At 38.3% G+C, this 21,646-nt stretch overlaps 1 protein-coding gene across 1 annotated transcript in view; it reads right to left on the bottom strand.

Moving 5' to 3' along the window:
- The window catches only part of PUM3 (pumilio RNA binding family member 3), a 331,728-nt gene that overhangs the window by 191,418 nt on the left and 118,664 nt on the right, over nucleotides 1-21,646 (bottom strand). Inside the window, exon 5 of the mRNA XM_054688948.1 lies at nucleotides 7,587-7,697. Within this exon, the coding sequence (XP_054544923.1) occupies nucleotides 7,587-7,697 (111 nt within the window). The remainder of the gene's footprint in view (nucleotides 1-7,586; nucleotides 7,698-21,646) is intronic.

Here is a 21,646-nt window from a genome sequence, read left to right as displayed (position 1 = left end):
TGAAGCCAACATTACACTAATACCAAAACCAAATAAGGACAACACAAAAAAGGAAAACTACAGGCCGATCTCCCTAATGAACACTGATGCAAAAATCCTCAATAAAATTTTAGCTATCAGAATCCAACAATGTATCCATAAGATAATTCACCACGACCAAGTAGGATTCATTCCAGGGACACAAGGATGGTTTAACATCCGAAAATCAATCAACGTTATCCAACACATCAACAAAAAGAAATATAAAAACCATATGATAATATCAATAGATGCTGAGAAAGCTTTCGACAAAGTGCAACACCCATTCATGATAAAAGCCCTTGAAATTCTTGGGATACAAGGAACATACCTCAACATCATAAAGGCCATCTATGACAAGCCAACAGCCAGTATCATCCTCAATGGTGAAAAGCTGAAAGCAATTCCATTAAGATCTGGAACAAGACAAGGATGTCCACTCTCACCATTGCTTTTCAATATAATATTGGAAGTCCTAGCCAGAGCAATAAGACAAGAGAAAGACATACAAGGAATCCAAATAGGAAAAGAAGAAGTCAAACTATCACTATTTGCAGATGATATGATAATATACATAGAGAACCCCAAAAACTCCACAGAAAAACTAATTCAACTTATCAATCAGTTCAGCAAAGTGGCAGGATACAAAATCAACACACAAAAGTCAGTAGCCTTCCTATACACAAACAATAAATCTGAAGAAGAAGAAATAAAAAAAAAAATCCCTTTTATTATCGAAACAAAAAAATCAATATTTGGAATAAATCTAACAAAAGAGGTAAAGGACCTATACAAAGAAAATTATAAACACTGTTAAAAGAAATAGAAGAAGACACAAAGAAATGGAAAGACATCCCCTGCTCATGGATTGGAAGAATAAACATTATTAAAATGGCCATCCTACCAAAAGCAATATACAGATTCAATGCGATTCCAATCAAAATTTCAATGTCATTCTTCAAAGAAATAGAACAATTATTGATGAAATTCATATGGAATCACCAAAAACCCCGAATAGCCAAAGCTCTACTGAAAAAAAAAAAAAGAAGGAAATGGAGGCATCACACTCCCAGACTTCAAACTATACTACAAAGCCATAATCATCAAAACTGCATGGTATTGGAACAAGAACAGACATACAGACCAATGGACTCGAACAGAAAATCCAGAAATAAACCCACAGATTTATGGTCAACTAATCTTTGACTAATCTTTGCTCTAAGGAGCAAAGACTATGCATTGGAGCAAAGAAAGTTTGTTCAATAAATGGTGCTGGGAAAACTGGGTTGCTACATGCAAAAGAATGAAGCTTGACCACTACCTCACACCATACACAAAAATCAACTCAAAATGGATTAAAGAACTAGACATAAGACCTGAAACCATAAAATACATAGAAGGAAATATAGGTGAAACACTACGTGATTTGCATATCAAAGACATATTTACAGACACATCACCCAAAGCAGTGATAGTGAAGGCAAAGATAAACAGCTGGGACTACATCAAATTAAAGAGCTTCTGCACAGCAAAAGAGACAATAACAAAAACAAAGAGAAACCCCACCAACTGGGAGAAACATTTTGCACCCAACACTAATGATAAAGGACTGATCACAAAATCTGCAAAGAGCTGATGAGACTCAACAACAACAAAGAAAATAACCCAGTCAAAAAATGGGCAGAAGAGCTAAAAAGAAACTTCTCTGAAGAGGAAATGCAAATGGCCAACAGACATATGAAAAAATGTTCAACATCACTTGTAATCAGGGAAATGCAAATCAAAACTACCATGAGATACCATCTTACACCAGTGAGAATGGCACATATTAAAAAAACTAGCAACAACAAATGTTGGCGAGGTTGTGGAGAAAAAGGAACTCTCCTGCACTGTTGGGGAATGCAAACTGGTCCAACCACTATGTAGAGCTGTGTGGAGATTTCTGGACCTACTAAACATAGAGCTTCCTTATGATCCAGCAATTCCACTCCTAGGTATTTACCCAAAGGACACAGAAACATCAATTCCAAAGAACACCTGCACCCCTATGTTTATAGCAGCACTATTTACAATAGCTAAGCTTTGGAAACAGCCCAAATGCCCAAAAATAGATGACTGGATCAAGAAGATGTGGTACATATATACCATGGAATATTACTCAGCATTCAAAAAAGATAAACACATGCAATTTGCAGCAACATGGATGGCACTGGAAGGGATCATGCTCAGCGAAATAAGCCAAAAAGAAAAAGAAAAAAATACCGGATGGTCTCACTCATCGCAGGAATCTAGAAAACTTAAATAAGGGATCAGGAAAATGAATAAATATAAGAAAGTGAAAATCAAAATCAACAAAAAACTATGAACCAGAGACAATTTTTTGGGGGGTGGGGGCCGGGAGGGGAGGGATTGGGGTCAGAATGGGGCATGTGCAGTTGTATGGGGGAATATAAAAATAAAATTTATTATTTAAAAAAATAATAAAAATAAAAGTCATTCTTATGAGGCATATATAGGAACCATGTATTCATGAAGTCTAATTATTAAGTGATCATGGGCATTGTTAAACCTACATATCAGAGAGTTTTGCTGTAAGTTGATTACAACACAGAACTCTATTTATGATTGCTCACTCTGGGTCTTCAAGAAGTTTATCATCTAGATGGAGATGCATGATATGTATTTGTACACAAATTTAAATCAAGGAATACCTCCTACATGACACTATGTGTCTGGAAATTTGATAAATTCTTTTCTTCTTTTCCATTTGGTGTGTTGGATCTGGGGATTACAGCTTTATATTTCATATATAAGAAAGGGCAAAAGAGAGCAGGAGATAGCTGCCAGCTTGAGACAGGCAGGCTCATAGGTTGGGAACCCATGAGAGACCTTTAGTTCTGCTCTATTCCTTAGACAAGGAGAATCTCTTATTACTGACCCAGAAACGTCATCTGGGGGCCAGGGTAACCACACAGCACTGAACATGCGAAGTTCTTGGCCATTGCAAAAAATGACTCAATGTTCATGCCCTCCAGACAAGGAGTTATTCAAGTTATCATGTCATCAGAGGGTCAGCTCCTTCACAATCAGGCTGGGCCACTGAATGCAACTGAATTGAATTCAAAGCAATCTGAAAATACTCCATTTACTTAAAACCCAGAAGGCTGGCATGAGAAGAAGAATCCAGACACAGGCAATGGTAGTTAAATTTGTACATTTTTCTTTCTTGTTGCAATTTTATCTTTTCCAAGCAATTTAATGAAGACTCCAGAGGAAAGAATTAAATGTCTGCTGGTTCAATTACCAAATAATGAAAAGGTCAAAAGGAGCACCATACACTGTGTGCCGAGCTGCTATAAAAGTCTATTCTTAGAGTGAAAATCTTTTGTGTGCTGTTCACACTCGCATTTTGCCACCCACAAACTGTACAGATGAGTGTTAGAGTAAGAAGCAGAGATGAGGAGTTGTCCTGCAAAGGGTGAAAGGTCCTTAGCCCATGGGGAGCATCTCATGACACCCACGCAGGAGCCAGGGCTGTGGTTTTCATCAGGAGACAGAAGCTGCAGTTAAATTCATCCTTTGAGAAGATTCTAATCATTCTTATCCCTGAATGCATTTTTAACCAGCCTGTCCTTAGGACCACATGCAGGGAAGGCCTCCTGGGCAAAAGAGAATTTCCAGCAAGGATTTCAAGGACTCCCAGTCTTGACAGAATTTGGAAAGCCACTCTTTCCCTCAACTTGCCCCAGCTGTGCAAAAAAAAAAAAAAAAAAAAAAAAAAAAAGAAAATGATTATGGTGACACAAACATCCTCTACTGAAATTAAAACCAAAGATAAAAATGAGACACGTTGGAATGCATGAGAACTTGTTTTTAGTGCTTTAAAATAAATCTCCCTGGAAAAACTATGCAAGGCAAGAGGCAGTTTAAAAAAAGAGTTCTTTTCACCTCAACACCCATGGTAACAGTCTCTCTATTCATGCCGGGGGCTCCCCACCACATTTTCATCAGTAACATGGACTCAATGAACAAGTTATTACTGCTTTTTTCACATTTAAATTAAATTATTCTTTGGTTGCAAAGGAAATGTTTTCATTCCTGGGAAATATACACTGAAAAATTTAAGGATAAAGGGCTATGATGTATATATCTGGCCCATAAAACTAAGTATATGTATATATATCTAACTCTAGCTCCATATATATGTAAATATATCTATACAGACATATGTGTGTATATATTTGTGTGTGTGTGTGTGTGTGTGTGTGTGTGGTGAAAGAGGAACAAGAGTAAGCGATAAAGAAAATGGGGTAAAATGTGAATAGGTGAATCTAGACAAAGAAAATTTGGATAGCTTTTGAACAGCTTTTATTTTTACAACTTAACTGTAAGTTTGAAATTATATGAGCTGTTGGAAGTAAAGTAAAAGAGTTCAATAGTTTTAAAAGTTTTAAAATACTTTAAGAAGCTTCAAAGCCTTAACATTTTAAGTTCTTTCCCCTTTCTTTTCTGGTTTGGCTTCTTGTTTGAGCTCCTTATAATGATGCAGCAGCCACACTGGGTAAAAGTGTCTGTGAGGGTCAGCCCACTCTGAGAGAAGGCAACGATCCTGCTGATGTGTTTAATCAGGATAAGAATTCTCTTGGAGAAACCAATCAGTGAGACAGTTCCAGAATGACTCCTCCCATGGTGTCTGGTGATTGTTGAGAGTTTATGCTGGGGTTGGAAACAGAACTATGACTATGGAGTGCAAGAATCTGTTTAGTCAATTTCTCTCTTTATTCCCTTAAGAGTATGACCAAGGTCATTAGATTTTTAAGGTTTTAAAAATAGCTATGTAATGTGTCTCAGACTACCTAAAACATGAAAAATAAATTAAACTCATAACACTAAATAAGAGAAAGAAAATATTATATATATATACACACACACTATATACATATATATGTGTATATATATATATATATATATATATATATATATATATGCCTAACACAAGAGATAACAGGGTCATTCCCTTATTAGAACAGACACTCTTTGAATACTGCAGCAGATACTAATCATTACACCTATATTCCTCAACAGAAAGAACTGTGGGATGTGATTAAATGAAGAGTAAATAAATGAATTTAAATGAATGAACAGCACATGAGACAAAGTTGTAAACAAAATTTCTGATCTTTAAGAATGCGTTTTAAGATTTATTAAAATCGAAGCAGAGGCATTTTTATGTATGGGGTTCTCTCTATATTAGTTTATAGCCTCCTCTTCTCTATTCTTATTGAGAAATCCATCATTATTGTTCACTAGGACCATAAAGAAACAGAAAATATGAGGTAAGAACTGGGAGAAGATTTCCATACATATAACTGAATCAGATTAGTATTATCCAGAATAAAGAAATTATTTCCTATAAATAAATTAGTAATACAAAAACAATTCAAAAGAAAAAATTTCAAAAATCTTAAACAGGTATTTTAGAGAAGAGAAACCAAAATAGCCAAAACACTTTGAAAAGATGCTCAACGGGTCATTAATAAGCAGAAAACACAAATTAAAGCCCCACATATACTGCCATTAACATCAGATTGGCAGTAATCCCAAAGCCTGACAATATCAAGAGTAGACAAAGCTGTATATCACTCTCATTTACCACTGGCAGCAGTGAAAACTGGTACAACCACTTTGGAAAACAATTTGGCATATCTGTAGAATGAAGTTGAAGGTATGCATGCTCTTTGACCCAACAATTCTGTCAGATACATTCTGAGAAACTCTCGCAAAGACTTGGTGAGAACTGTGTATAAGGATATTTCTAACAATACTTTCAGAATGGAAGCCATCCGAAGTTTGTCAACAGCACAGCAAACTAACAATTTGAGGAACTTCAGTTCATGGAGCAATATCCAACATTGAAGAGAAACAACAGCTGTATGTGTATCAACAAAATGGAACATAATGCTGAGTGAACAAAGCTTATGATAGAAGAATACATACATTATGATACCATTTATGGAAATATTTCATAGATGATTTATTTTCAAGGAGAGAAGCATGTCATAAAACTATAAAGAGCAATAACAGAATGATAAACAAAAATTCAAAGATAGTGATAGCCTTGGTTTAGGATCATTTGGAAAGAGATGTGATCAAGGGGACAAGACACATGGACCTTTAAAGAATATGCTAATGGCCTATTTGTTAGAAGAGGCAGTGGGCACAGGTTCACTGTACTGTTATTCTTGGCATTATATACATTTTACAAACATGTTTTTGCGTGTACCCAATTTTTTTTTTTTTTGGAAATGGTGTTTATTATTTTTTAAATCCATTTATCTATTTTTTCTTACAATGCTTGCTTTCTTTTCTCAAATGTATTCCCCATAGCATTTCCACCACCAATTCACCTATGTACCCTCTCCATAGTCCCTTGAGCAATTCCCGCCCTAATTTTGATCCCTTTCCCACCCCCTCCCCTGCAGAATGTCTCTGATTTATAGTTGTCTGTTTATTTTTGTTTTGTTGTGTTGTGGTTTTTGTTGCTGTTATTATTTTTCCTTGATCCCCTATATTCCTCCTATAAGTGAACCAATATTTAATAAAAATGATTTTATGATTGGTGAGAAAGCAAATGTCCCAAAATATTTTGCCCAAGACTTGGTTAGACAGAGTACAGCAACATGCCAGCCATTAGACCTCCCTGATAGTCTTTCCCTACAAACATGCCCTACTGGTCTACATATCTCTGGTTCGTTTTTGCTCACTCAGTCCAAAAACCAACAATCATGAAGAACTACTAGTTGTCCAGTGTCAGAAGAAAGTTTTACAATGTTCATCAGAAGCAGCAGCTAAACCTTCCTTTGTCATCCTGTTCCTCATTAACATTCATGCCTCCTCGAGGTGTGAATGACAAGTACATTACCCTGTTCACAAGCAAGCACGCATACATCCAATCTCTGCAGCTTGATTGGGTTATTATTATATCCAAATATTCCTGAAAGCCATTATTATCTGACTCTTGACTTTGACTTACTCTCTAATATTTGTACACATTTCACAATGTTAATAGAGTGCTATATTTAAAACAAAGCATCTCCCTGTCCTCCAATCAGAACCTGAAACACAGATACCTGTCTGTGTGCTTCTAACTACAACCATGTAATGACAGACCCTAAAGAAAAATAAACAAAATAACCTGAGTATGTTGTGCTGCTACTGTCAGTATTTAAAAAAAAATTAACGTAACTCCAGGGCACTCTGACTTCACTTGGTAGACCATAAAAGATAAAAGAAACATTTATCTCCATTCCCCCAACTGCATTCCAGTGGAATGGGAAGAAAGCCATACTACATTTTCAGTATCATGAATTTTTTAAAAATAATTGTTTTCATATCAACTACGACAGTGAAGTCAGGCTCTTTCAGGAATAACATACAAACAGAAACAAAACAATCAGACTAATAAAAAAGTTCTTTTAAAATATCAGTCCAGAAAAGTCCATCACCCAGTTCTCTGAAATTTACTGAAGGCCTTGTTAGTAGCTGCTGTAAAAAATATAACCACCTACCTCGGCATACTGTGCCACTGAACTGGCTTCCACCGCATACACTCTCCTAGCGCCAGCCTGAGCGGCGAAGAATGACAGTATTCCTGATCCACAACCAACATCTAGAACAACCTAGAAGAAGACAAAAAAGGGGTGAAAACAAGAACAGGTGGTTGACATTGGCATAGTGCCAACTCTGGGCATTGAGGTCAGACTCACTTAAGTACGGACCTTTAGTATTTACAAGTGGTCTTACCTTGGCCAAGTTATACGTCTCTGTGAGAGTCCTTTCTTCTCATATGATAAAGGGGACTTGTCAGTCCATATTACAAATAATTGGTTTCTTTTTTTTTTTTTTTCAAATTATGGCTACTATTATTATAGTTTATTTGTAAAATGGATTACTTTTAGGACATTTAGGGGCAAGTAGCATGCCATGAATGATCTTGTGCCATCAAATCTGTCAGCAAGAATAATATAAAAGTCTGAAATAATTTCTTAAATGAGATATATATATATATTCCAAAAGAACTGATGATAAAGTCTTGAAATCACAAATAGGAGGTGTGTGCTTTTTCACCCATCCACAAAGCTGGGGAGGCTTATCTGAAGTGTAGGAAGGCATTAAGGTCGTAGATGGGAAGAGCTTACTGTAACTTTTCATCTACTATCTGTATGTAGACCTGACACTTAAATAAAGAAAACTACCATTTACTTGGCAAAAAGGAGCCAATACTCAGACCTGTGTGCTCTTAGAGGCAAGGGATGGATGGTATGTATTGGGATCTCAAACTCCACCACTGCGAATCTCAGTCTGCTTTTTGAAATGTCAGGTTATTGTTTTCTAGCTCACTAGTGACTTTCATTCTTAGCACTCTAGCTTCCAGCAAGTATTTTCCTTGGCTCTAAATCATCACAGTAAATATATAAATAATAGTATTTCTATGCCCACTTTATAGAAGAGAAAACTGAAAATCAGACTTTGAACAATCAGCCCAAGTTTATCTAGAGATAAGTAGGCGAGCTAAGAGTTGACATTTCTGTCTTTCAGGCTTATGTTCCATAAAATCATACATTGCTTACTAAATTCAATCTTGATAAATCTGACATTTTAACACAGCAATCCCAATAGGCAATGTTTGACAAGGAAATAAAATCTTACTTTCTGTAGGAAAATTTAGAAAAGTTTTTTTTTTTCACTTTGATAGCAGGAAAATTTTCCCCCAAAATAGGAAATATCAAGAGGTTGTGTGTGTGTTCTAACTGCAATATCATACTGTGCTGACACAGATACTGTGCCATTATTCTAAGAGAACATGCTGTTAGTAATGGGTTCACAGTGCTCACTTATATTAATTCTAAGCTGTGGCTGTATTCCATATGGCTTCCTAGGGTTTGGGTAATTAGGAGCATTACCAATTTAAAATGTCACCTAGTCTCCGGAACTGGTTGTCAGGCTGCCTATACTTTTAGAAATACCAATATTCACTTCTCCTCATCCTCCCCATAAAATACATCATGTTCACATGGCCCTGGTCCATTACAAAATGCCCATGACTGATGTTAAGGAGTGGAGGACATTAAGTTGGAGAGTACAATCTGTTGTTCCTAAGAAAGATGTGCCACATTCAGAAGAACTTTCCAAGGCTTCTTTAATTAAAAATATAATACCTTAGATTCCACGTTTAGTTCACAGTATGGATGCAAAATCAGGAGGATGGAAATTGCACCTGCTTACTCTGCTGACAGATACCCTAGAGAGGGATGGATGGAGCTCTCTGTCTATTTTTTTAGGGTTTCATGAGGCACATCATAGAACAGCATTTTCAGTTCTTGATCCTGAAGACCAAAAACCAAAGAAATGCTTTACCACTAAAAGAGAGACAGAGGAGAAAGGAAAAAGGGACCAAGAAGGGAGGAAAAATGACATCATCCAGCTTGTGCTAAATTAGTCTATTAGGGGGGAGGATACTTTGATAGACCCACACCATTATCTAGAAAAGTGAAAAATTACAAACTCAGGTAATTTTCCAAAACCTTATTTCAATACTGAATTTCAAGCCCAAATAACTTCTTCGGTTTGGCCATTTCAAAACAGAGCCCACGCCTGAAAAGAAATCATTTGATGTTTTTGCTACTATTAGATAGATAATTCCATCTGCCTCCTGAGTGTCTGTATATTAAATAAGTTAACAAGTGAATTTTGAGTTGTGAGGCTGGTAAGAAAGGGTGAGAAAGGAGAGGGATGTTTTGCCTTGTCTACATAAGCCATGCAATGTTGCAAACAAAGCTGTGGAGGGCTGAGAATAAATCTTCTGGTGAAAAACCAACGGTCAGGGCAAATACTGAGGTTCTAATGAAAATATACTACGTCAGTCCTTTCCAGCTGCCGTTTCTAAGACTGCAGGAGAAGAAAGAACATTAGCACATATAATTCTGTTACACTTTCTTACATGGCACCTTACAAAGCCTTGGAGCTACCTCTAATTGTATTTCCTATTCCATACAGGAGATTCTATTGAGCCCATTTTTTATCCTACCACTGTTAACAATCACAAAAACTGGGCATTTGAAGACTTTGGCAGACATTAAGTTATACTTTCATGTCCCTGGGAAAGTATCTCCCCTCAGGCAGAGGCAAAAAGAGAATAAAATCCCCTTGTATCTATAATGCAATTTGCAGTTTCCAAAGGATGCTCCTGACACTGTCTATTTGACCCTTGTGCCTCTCTGGGGTGGAGATAACACAATACTGTTCCCATTTATTATTTGGGAAACTGAGGCTCAGAGAAACCAAATTTCCAGACCAAGCTAACATAACTGGTCAGAGACAGAGCTGGAATGAATATCAAGTGATCAGCTCTCCATACCATTATTGCCTCTTTCTTGCAGCAAAAACAAGAATAAAGGATTATAAGAGATGCAAACATGACCATATAATACACCCCAGCAAACACCTCCAAAGAGTCCACACAGCTGGAGAAGAGCCCACTTTCTTTGCTGTGTTATCCTTAGTCCTGAACTATCCAACAGTGACTGGGTCGTTTTCTGTATTCTCTCCCTTTCTCCCCACAAACCCAAGGCTTGGCAACTGGGTCCCTTTCCTTAGGGGCTCACTCAAATGCAATCTCCTTTGGTGGAAGAAACTAACCTCCCAAGATTAATGCTATCTCAGAGTAGTGCTGTGGAGGAGAAGCTGCCCAGCCAGCACTGCATTTCCCTACCCCACCCCCGTGCTACTTGTGACCATGTGACTAGTTCTGCCCAGTGGAATTTGAGTGTTACTATCAGGCCAACATGGTTAAGGGCCTAGATTATCTTTCCCACATTTTCTGCTCCTTACGCAGTGGTATTTGGAACCATATATTGAAGATAAAAAGAGCCTGAATGACCAGATATTCGGAACATACTGGGCATGGCATGACCAAGGAACAGATTTTATTTTGTTAGATCAAAGAAATATGGGGAGCAATAGTTTAAGTAGTTGGCATACATTGACCAACATATTTTCTTTGGGTGAAATCCCTTCTCTAATTTTATATCTGGGAAACTCATCCTTTAAGACCCAGCATGGAGGTCACATTTCAGGGGTGCTTCTTCTGACTTCCCCAGTCAGTGTAGGCTGGGCTTCCTGAGGTTTGGTACTTAACTCTCTCATAGCACTTATTAGACAGTATTTTAAATATTTCTTTACATGTTTATGTTCCTTGCTTAGCTGGTAAGCTCCCTAAAGATGAGAATTCCATCAGTTATCTCTTACTACCCAGCACAGTGGGAAAAATAAATATTTATTGACTAAATGACTGAATGTGAGGACCCAATATGGCAGTTTACTAATTTTAGCATCACCTTGAAATATGTCCAGAAAGATTTCATGACTTTATCAATCATCTGGCCTCTGGGAGGGCTCTTGCATTACAAAGCTAGCACCCAAAGAAGATGAGTTCAGGATGCCTTGGATATAGTCAAACTTTATATATTTATCCTGATTGCTTCACTAAATCTTTTTTATCTTCTGCTTCCTAGATCATTTCTTATTTGTTGGTCTCCAAGTCACCTCACAAGCTTGATCCTTTATACTCTTTCTTCATGATCTCCACCGTTCCTCCTTTATGATGATCTGAGCCTGTCCCTTGTCTTCTGACTATCTGATTAAGCCTTATGTCCCAATACAGGCCATCTTCGAAGGCTCCATATCCTTTCCACAACAGGGCTTTAGTACACACTTCTTCCTGTGCTTGAAGTGACTCCCCATTGCATACTCTATGGTATCAAGCTATGATCTTTTCTCAAAAAACCTATTCAGGGCCTCCCCGGTGGCGCAGTGGTTGAGTGCTGGGTTGCAAAGCTGCCCGCAGCCTCTGCAACACCAGTTCAATCCCCGGCTGCTCCCCGGCCTCCAGAGGAGGGTCCCACATGGCGCACAGACCTCTCTTGCCGCCCGCTGCTCCCCTCAGCAGTGTACTTCAGTCCTTCTGCCTGCTCTGCTCCCCACTCTGGCTCTCACCCTCCCGTGCTTCTGACTGTACCCAGTCCTTGTATAAATAAATAAATAAATCTTAAAAAAACCCAAAAAACTATTCAATGTCCATTGTGCTACATATTTCCTATTTATTCCTCCAAATCTATTTTTCATTCTTCTCTATCATGTTCTTTGTCAGGAGACTAAACTTCATGGACTACATTAACAGAGTTCTTTGCCATTGGACTCAAGTTAGGATAAATCGAAAGACAAGTGTGAGTCAGTGGGAGTGAGGATAGTGAGGTTAGATCATTTATTCTTCTGGTTTCCTTCTTCCTGGGTCTCCCTTGTCTTGTTGTGTTCCCCCTTCTAAAAGCCATAGCCCTTTTTGGGTACTCATCTCCTACAGCAACCATTCTCTCAGGTGTCAATTACCCACATGCCCCCTCCTTTGTTTCTTAATTTAGAGGGGTGGTGACAGGTCCATCCATTTTAATGCCAGGGTGCTTCACCATGTACTGGTTCTTTTAACTCTGCCCACACTTTTGTAAATAGCTCCATTTTTTATCTTCTCCAAAACATGCTACCCAGTGTGCTATCGCTCTCTTGCAGGGTCCTTGGCCATACACCAATTCATCCTTTAGGATCAAACATCTCTTCAACAGGGATGACTTTCCTGATCTTTGCTCCTCTCTCAGGCTAAGCAAAGTCTTCGTTACATGCTTTCTTATCATCTCTTTCTATTCTTTCTTCGTAACACTAATCAGATATAATTCACTCAATGAGTGATTATTTGATTAAGCTCTGCTCCCTCTCCTGGATTATAATCTTCATTAATAGAGAGACCCTCATCTGTTTTTTGCTCACTGTTGAATTGCTCACACATAGCATGGGGTCTGGCACATAAAGGAAACATTCACTAAAATCTCTGCTGAATGAACAGATAAATAAAAAAAAATCTCAGTATCACAAATAGAGAATAGATTCATGATCCAGAAAATACAGTGCAAATCCATTAACTCCCTGAGAAATTACCTTTTGCCAGCATAACAAATTCACATAAATCTAGTGATCTTAAAGTATCCTTCAAAGGATGGCTTTCTTTGACTTTGTTGTATTATCATTACATTGCAATTCAGTTAGCTCTTGAGTACAAAGTTCCCCTAAAGAGAGAATTCATCCTCAGCCGCCCCTCAATAGACAAGCAATAACTGCAGACATGGCTAACTTGGAGCTTTTAGGAGCTAGCACCAGAAAATAGTATGAAATCCCTGCAGAACTATAGGGAAAAGTTAAAAATTGGTCCATGTAACATAGGCCAGAAGTTCTATAAATTTATTTGCAAATAAATTTTGAAAAAAGTGAAAAAAGTCAAGGTCATCATTTTGCTGTACAGATGATTATAATTACATGTTCTTGTGGTTTCTGAAGAAAAGAAATTCTGCAAAATATTTGGACAGGGATAAAATAGCTCCAACTGGGTTCAACACTATGTATTTCGGTTTATTAGGTAAAATAAACCTAAAAATTATTAGGAATTTCAAGTCCTCATTAAAGTGTAAAACAAAATCACCCTTAAACGATAGAGTAAAAATAAATATGTAACATTTGTTTTATTCATAGAAGGTGCTATGTCTGTTTAGCATTTTGTAGGCATTACCGTATTTACTTGCAATGACAACTCTACAATGTGGTATTTTCTCCATCTTGTAGATAAAGACTGAAAATCAGATAGAATTAAAGTCATGTATAATAAACGGCATAGATGAGATTCAAAAAATAAATGTGTTAAATTCAAACTCTATGCTCCTAGCCACTCCATTCACCTTCAGTTCTAATCTAGTCTTTCTATTGTTTAGGTTACAGTAATGCTGGTCACAATTATCCTTTTTCACCCCAGCACTTTTATAATTGTCTCCCAATACTGAGGTCTTGATCATCACACAATCAATTCTTCAATTCATCCAGTTATTATTTGTTCATTCTTTCCTTGCTTGATGATATCAGTGGTTGCTCTGAATTACAATAACCCAATCGCCATTCTCTTTGCTGTATACCCTTAAACTCTGTGTTCATCTACCTGTGTACTTCCATTCTCATCATTGCTTCTTCCAGGCCCAATTTTATTACATCTGTAGATACACCCACAGAAACACCCAAAGTTATGCATACCTCATATTTTTTTGCAGAGTGATGTACTTTGTCATCACTGTTACCTGCTACAGGCTACCAACTTCCCTGGATATCTCTTCCAATATCAAAACTATTGACTGACAGAGTGATTGCCTATGCATCCAGGTGGGAACAGAATGAGGGAACAGTACATCTTTTTCAGTCTATCATATCTTTGACTCTGGATTTTTGGGAGAAGAAATATTCTAAATAATTTCAGGAACTTTAGAAGCTATCCCTTTATGGTCTTTGCTGTTTAAAATTAAATATTTTTCAGATAATTAGTACTTTCACTACGGTTGAATTCTTCAGTGGCAGCTCCTCACAAGACAGACTCTATGTTTGATGTATAGTGTATAGTTTGCTTTCAGCCAAAGGACAGCCTGGATTTAGGTAATACAGATTAAGGTTTAGGGTAATCTGTTCCATTCTGCCTGGTCTTCTGGCAGAGGATGAAAAAAAAAAAAAAAAACCAAAACATCATCAATCTTTAAACCTCCCTTTCACAAGTTCCAACTACATTCCTCTAATTTATAGAATATACAAAGATGTTGATTACTCTTAGCTTATCTCCCCTGGCTCAAACCCTTTTATGTGCTGCCAATAAATTCAGTTGTAGCTCACTCAGTTCTTAACCCTTAAGCACCCATTCATTTATCAGACATCAGACATCTATTAGGTTCCTTCTATTACCCTTGTGCCAAGAACTGCTAGGTGCTGGCTATGCAATATCTCTTCCAATATCAAAGATAAATGCAAAGATAAAGCATCTGGTAGGGAGAATGAGAAATGCAAGAAGGGAAAAACACTACCATGTTGTAGTGGCAAAGATAGAATTACATAAAGGGCACAGTGAGAATATGAAGGAGTAAAAGTGTGTCCTACCAAGGGGTCAGAAAAGACAACTGAAGCAACCTGGGTAGTGAAAAATTGAAAAGTGAGTCATTATTTCTTCCATTTGAATGGAGGGTCAAGATTTCAGGAAGAGATAGCTGTATGAACAAAGAATGACAGAATAAGTGGCATTTGGGAGTTAGCCGATTTCCTCAGAAGCATGATGTGTGTGTTAGGGGTAGAAGTAGGGATCAAGTTGAGATATCAGTATGACAAGAGGAAAAGCTGGAGGAACTAGCAGATGCTTTATCACAGATGGTCTTGTATACAATAATAAGGAGCTTGGACTTGATCCTTAAGCAAAGAAGGAACATGAAAAAAAATTTCCCTCGGACAAGTTATTTCATAGCTGCTTTTCAGTAGCATCCTACTGACAATAAAGATTGGATGGGGCACAAGATTAGAGGTGGCAAAGCAGACAATGGTGGTTCTTAACCACCATCAGTCCCTTCCTTCTTCCCATAAGAACTTCAATTTTATTGAGCTTTACCCTTCTCTATGTGTTTAACCAATTCCCACCCCAGGGAGGGGATTCTGACTATTGACAGCAATCATAGGTGATTCCATCCCTCTTAACCAGTTGTGCTTTAGGCTTATGTGTCATACATTTTTGTTTTGAATCTCAGCAAAAGTCCACTGGGGCCTCCCTTCTGAAAGAGATATCTTTTATGTAAAAGATGCCTCTTCTTTCCTGGATAGCTACATTTGGATGTGATGCTCAGAGTAATTGGATTAAAACACCTTGGAGTCATACTGTCACTGACTGTTTTAGCCAATTTGAGCTGAGATTTACTCCAATTTGAAGCCAAAGATGTCTTAACTGCTACAAGCAGAGAAACTAATTGGAAAACTTTTTGGAATATTTCAGGAAAAGACAATAAGAATGAAAACTAAGAATTAGTTTTGGGACAGAAGGGAATGGAAGAGTTGCAAAAATGCTGAGTTAATATAAGCTAGAGGCTTTGGAGAATAGAAAGTGGGGGGGAAGCCTGCCTCTCTCCCCTTTAGCCACTCCTGCTTTCCTGAGATTGCACTTCTGCCTAGATTATTTCTAGCTTGAGTATAGGTTATAATATATTTAGTCTTTTTATTGTGCCAGAAAGGAACACTTGCTTTGCTGTCTGGCCAGAGAGCCCCTAGAAATTGTCACAGACATTTTTTAAAATTGGAGCTGGGTTTTATGGTTGCTGCTGCTGCTACAGCCACTACTGCCTAAGGAGACTATTGTGGGGTCTTCTAATTCCTCATATTGTTCATAGGCAACAGAACAGTGGATACCATGCTACTGCCACATATGTTTTGTCTCCCAGAGTTTCCTTGCTCCTGCTCAGGCATGAGATGAGCACTGTTGCACACACCTGGCACCCATGCATATATACCTCCAAGTGCGAAGCAGTAACTACCCTGTGCAGACAGTTTTTGACCAATGAGAGATGGCTGTCAAGGGGTCAACTGTTCTCCTTTTCTCCCCCTGGGAGAAGATGGAGTGACTTCACACGCCCTTGTTGAAGACTTATGACATTGTAATCAGGTTTTCATAAAGTTTGGCCAGCTCAATAACGTATTCCCTTGTGCTGGCTTTTCCTTCCCTGCCTCTCTCCCCTTTAGCTACTCCTGCTTTCCTGAGACTACGCTTCTGACTAAAGTACCAGCAGGTGAGTCTTGGCCCCATACCTGTGACTCAGGAAATCTAGGCTATTAACATGGTAATGGTTATACAAAATTCAATAAATTTATTGGCATTTTTCTGTGATTCTATATATTATGGGTTTCTGGAGCTTCTAAATTATAAAACTAAGCCACCACTCCTGAAACTGAGTGGCTGTGTTAACACTTTCACATTTAGGAAACTGAATGAAAAGAGAATTTAGGTAAAAGTTCCAAGTTCATTGGAGTCCAACTCCTGATGTAGTGTCGGTAGAGACCAGGTTCTAGTACACCAGTTTGAACTACTTGTTAAATTGTTTTGCCCAATTTAACTGAGTCTCACTGGTTTTATTCTCTTTATCTACTTAAATTCATATCCTGGAAAGCAGGCATTGAAATCAAGTTATCTACTTTAGGAGTTATTGTTGCACAGTCTTTATAAGATTTTAACAAAATCAGTAGTTGCTGCAAATTGACTTTTCATGGCAATGTCTTATATGAAAGGTTTAGAAATTCAACCTTAGGAATTTTGTATAATGCTTTGCATTCAGTGAGTAGGCACACTTCACCAGGCAGAAGTTAGTAGTAAGTTAACCAACTGAATTATGAAGTATTAATCCTTCAAACCTCCTCCTTGCCATGCACAGTTGATGCACTGAGAATGTCACCTTAACACATTGCCCTCCTTCAATGATTTTGCAAAAGTGGCATCTGGCATGATAGTCCTTAGTGTCATTTACCAAATATTTCTGGATCTCTTTGTGGGCACATGGTAGAATTACACGCCCTTGCACTCTTAAAATTAGAAGTGACCACATGTCTTCTTTGACCCATGTAATAGTCAGAAGTAACATAGGTCATTTTGAGGGGGAAGATGCAAGAATTAGGGGTGTTATTTTGTTTTACATAGAGTCTGCTCTTTTAGCCTGGATCTTAAAATGAGAATGAGGTAAAGTGCAGCTCTTAGCTAACCCATGACGGACATGAGTGTGAGCAAGAAATAATACTCTGTTGTTTTAAACTACAGAGATTTGGAGAAAAATTGTTAAAGAAGCATAACCTAGCCTAATCCTAACATGCCTAGGTAAGCTATATCCACAAAGCTCACATGATTTCTGAGTCAGGTTCCCCAGGTATGTCTATACTATTTCAGTGCTGTGCTGAGTCTCTGGATATGGCAGCTCACTAAATTCTTAACAGCCATCAAGTGGTTAAGTATTCAAATCTCAATATAAAATTTGCCTCAGAAAGGTTAAAGTTACAGTCATGGGTTTTGAGCACAGATACATTGATTACAAATTCATCTATTTAATGAAAACCCCCAGTTATCTCATTTCCAAATGCCCTAATATATCATCTGTGACTATCACTTACTCGGTTTTCCTAATTCTAGAGAAGTGTTTTTATGATATATGACCTAATTTGAACCATAGCCACTGTGGGCTGAATAGTGTCCCAAATAGTGTCCCACATTCATGTCCAGAATCTGTGACTATGACTTATTTGGAAATAGGATTTTTAAGATCAATCAAGTTATAACATCAAATTGGATTAGGGATGACTCTAATCTAATATGAAAGATATAATCGAGAGAAATTTACACATAGAGAAACAGATAAATCAGAAGAACACCATATAATGATGGAATCAGTGATTGGAGTGATATGTCTACAAGCCAAGGAATCCTGAGGCTTTCTGTCAGCCACAAAAACTAAAGCAGAGGCAAAGAAGTCCCTCCCTAGAAACTTCAGACAGAGCATGACCTTACTGACACTCTGATTTCAGAATTCCAGCTTCTAGAACTAGAAGATAATACATTTTTGTTGTTCTAAGTTACCTGGTCTATGCAAATTTGTTATCATGGCCCTAGGAAACTGAAATAATCTCCAAAGACCAAACTATAGAATTTTATCTGTCTCATTATCTATGATCTAATCTATCTACATATCTACACATATAGAGATTATTTTTCACTATTACATCCTGCCCAAATAAACATTCCAAAAATCCCAGGGATGTAAAATTTAGTTTGATTATCAAACTTGAATATATAAAGACTGGCATTTTGTTGCTTCCCAGATCACCCTGCAGTATAAGCTTTGAATCTTAAGTTTGTCTAGAGCTCTACCACTTACTACTCGTGTCCCTAAAATAAATTTATGTAGCTCTGGATCCTCTATTTATGCTATTAGATTAACAATATACATTGCATTGCTTGTTGTACTGCAAAGTGGAAATCTGTCATTCTTTTGTGCCTCTTAGGATCTGAATCCCTTTCTGTTTGAAGAATGGGCCCCTTAGAAGGCAACACCAATTACCCACTACCAGAGAAGATGAAGATATCTGATGCTTTTTCTAGCACCCTTACAGCTAAAGCACAGGCATGTTCAGGACTCTGCCAATAGGATGAATTTGCTATGCAAAGCTCAGGGTGTAAAGACACAGGGAATGTAAAGACTCAGAATCCAAGTGGATGGGGTCACAACTACCTCCAGCTTCCAGCGTATCAAAGGGAGGGTGTTAAGGACAACATTCAAGGGTAGCTTAGGTCGAAGGCTGGCATGCTGTGTCCATGTCTGGTGCTTCTACTGTTTCCCTGCAATCAATTCTGTAGCATGCTTTGGGATATTATTTTTGGTTATACAGCCTCCAAGCTAGTTCGTTGATGTCCCTGTATCCTTTTAGGAAATGCATTCCTTGTTTTTCCCCTATTTTTTTCTTTTTTGATTAAATTCATAGAGTTGTTTCTGATGCTGGCAGCTAAGAATCCTGATTAATACACAAGGATGAGGTGAGATATGCAAAGTACCTAGAAGGACTCCGGAGTCACATCCCTCTCTTACTATATCCCTAACAAGCTCTGAATAAGGATTTTATTGTCACTAGGTTAACAAACACACTGAGAGGATTCAAGTAGAGGATTCAAAAAGTTGTATTAAGAAAATGTGACATGCAGGGCCTCCCTGGTGGCGCAGCGGTTGAGCACTGGGTTGCGAAGCTGCCCACAGCCTCTGCAGCGCCGGTTCGATCCCCGGCTGCTCCCCAGCCACTGGAGGAGGGTCCCGTGTGGTGGCGCACAGACCTCTCCTGCTGCCCGCTGCTCCCCTCAGCAGTGTGCTGCGGTCCTTCTGCCTGTTCTGCTCCCCGCTCTGGCTCTGGTGAATTCTCTTACCCTCCCGTGCTTCTGACTGTACCCAGTGCTTGTATAAACAAACAAACAAACAAACAAATAAATTAAAAAAAAAAAAAGAAAATGTGGCATGTAAATGCAATGGAGTATTATTATTTTGCCTTTAAAAAGGAGATACTGGCATGTGCAACAACATGGAAGAAGCTGGAACACATTACACTAAGTGAAATAAGTTAAACAGAGAAAGATAAATATGGCGTGATTTCACTTTATGAAGTATCTAAAATAGTCAAACTCATAGAAGTAGAGAGCAGAATGGTATCAGAGGGTACAAAGTTTCAGTTATACAAAATGAATAAGTTCTTAATTTTTAGAGATAACCTGCACAGCACAATATTGTATTGCATATCTAAAGCTTTGCTAAGAGGGTTGATCTTATGTGATCTTATTGTAAGAGGAGCGCCACAGCTTCGGTCAGCAGCAGAGTATGCCTGGCTTTGCTGCATCCTGTACACCCATCATCAGACTGACCCCAGTGTAGATTGGGTTTCACACACTTGGCAGGGTTTGGGTTTTGAAATCCAGGTCAATTGGGTTGCAAAGATGTCAACTGGGTTCTGAAACCTGCACCAGTTTTGAAAACATGTCAGTCAGATTTGAAAGCCATAAAAAACAGGTTTCCAGGAGGATAAGAATACTCTCGTAGGACAATCTTCCCTTCAGATCTCTGACTTGCTGCTTCGGGATCATTGCCACTCCTTACTCTGGCACAACTGGCAGTGCCTCTAAGAGCTGTTCACAGCTATGTAATGCTTCAACACCACCTCTTGAGCAATGCTGCCTGCTCCTCCAGCACCACCTCCTGTCTGCTGTTGCCTGTCTCTGGCATCACTTCCGGATCAGCACTGCTGGCCTGTGCCTGTACTGCCTATAAGAGCAGTCTACAGTTGCCTGATTGGTGGCACTGGTCTGTGCCTGCATCACCTCTAGAGCTGTCTCCTATTGCTGTCACCTCCAGTGCTGACCACTGCTGCTGGCTGCTGCCATGATGTCTCAGCAGTGCCACCTGTGATTACTTCCAGCTGTAACTCTGAGTTGGATGCTGGTCTACTTCTTATCCTTGTGCCATCAGCCACAGACTGTCATCGAAGGAATAACACCATCTTTCGTGAGCAGCTTTTGGTTTGGACTACTGGACACTGCAGACACTATCTGCTGTGGGATGGATGGCCGCTTGTGTCCTTAGAAACACTTTCTTTTTTCTCTTCTAACTCTCCATTTGTAAATAAATACTGTTGTTGTTACACTCTGTTTGAGTTGTGTCTTGCAACTTTAAATGCATGGGTGAGGACCCAAAAACCATGACATTCCCCAGGTTTTGCATAGTTTCATTATCACAAAATAATAATAATAATAATAATAATAATAATAATAAATAATACACAAGAGGACAGGAGGAAGTTTTATAATGGATAGTTTATGGCACAGATTGCATTGATGGCTTTACAGATCTATACCTATGTACAAACTAATCAAGTTGTATGCATTAATATATGCAGCTTTTTTGTATGAGATTGATACCTCATTAAAGTGGTTTTTAAAAATGTAAGGAAGCAAGGCTGTTTGAGCACACACAGAAAGGAATATTTGGCAAGTATGTAGCCTTTATTCCTGTTGATGATTAAGGTCAGGCCTCATTAATGTGCCAGGTTTACACAGGGTATGCAGTGCTTTAAGAGGGCGGGGATTGGAGTAGGATCTCCAGGATCTTCAACC

Source organism: Talpa occidentalis, unplaced genomic scaffold (assembly GCF_014898055.3).
Source record: "Talpa occidentalis isolate TD23 unplaced genomic scaffold, MPIMG_talOcc4v2.1 talOcc4.7, whole genome shotgun sequence".
Lineage (NCBI taxonomy): Eukaryota > Metazoa > Chordata > Mammalia > Eulipotyphla > Talpidae > Talpa > Talpa occidentalis.
Note: the sequence above shows the minus strand (reverse complement) of the source record. Positions and strands in the feature narration are given on the sequence as shown.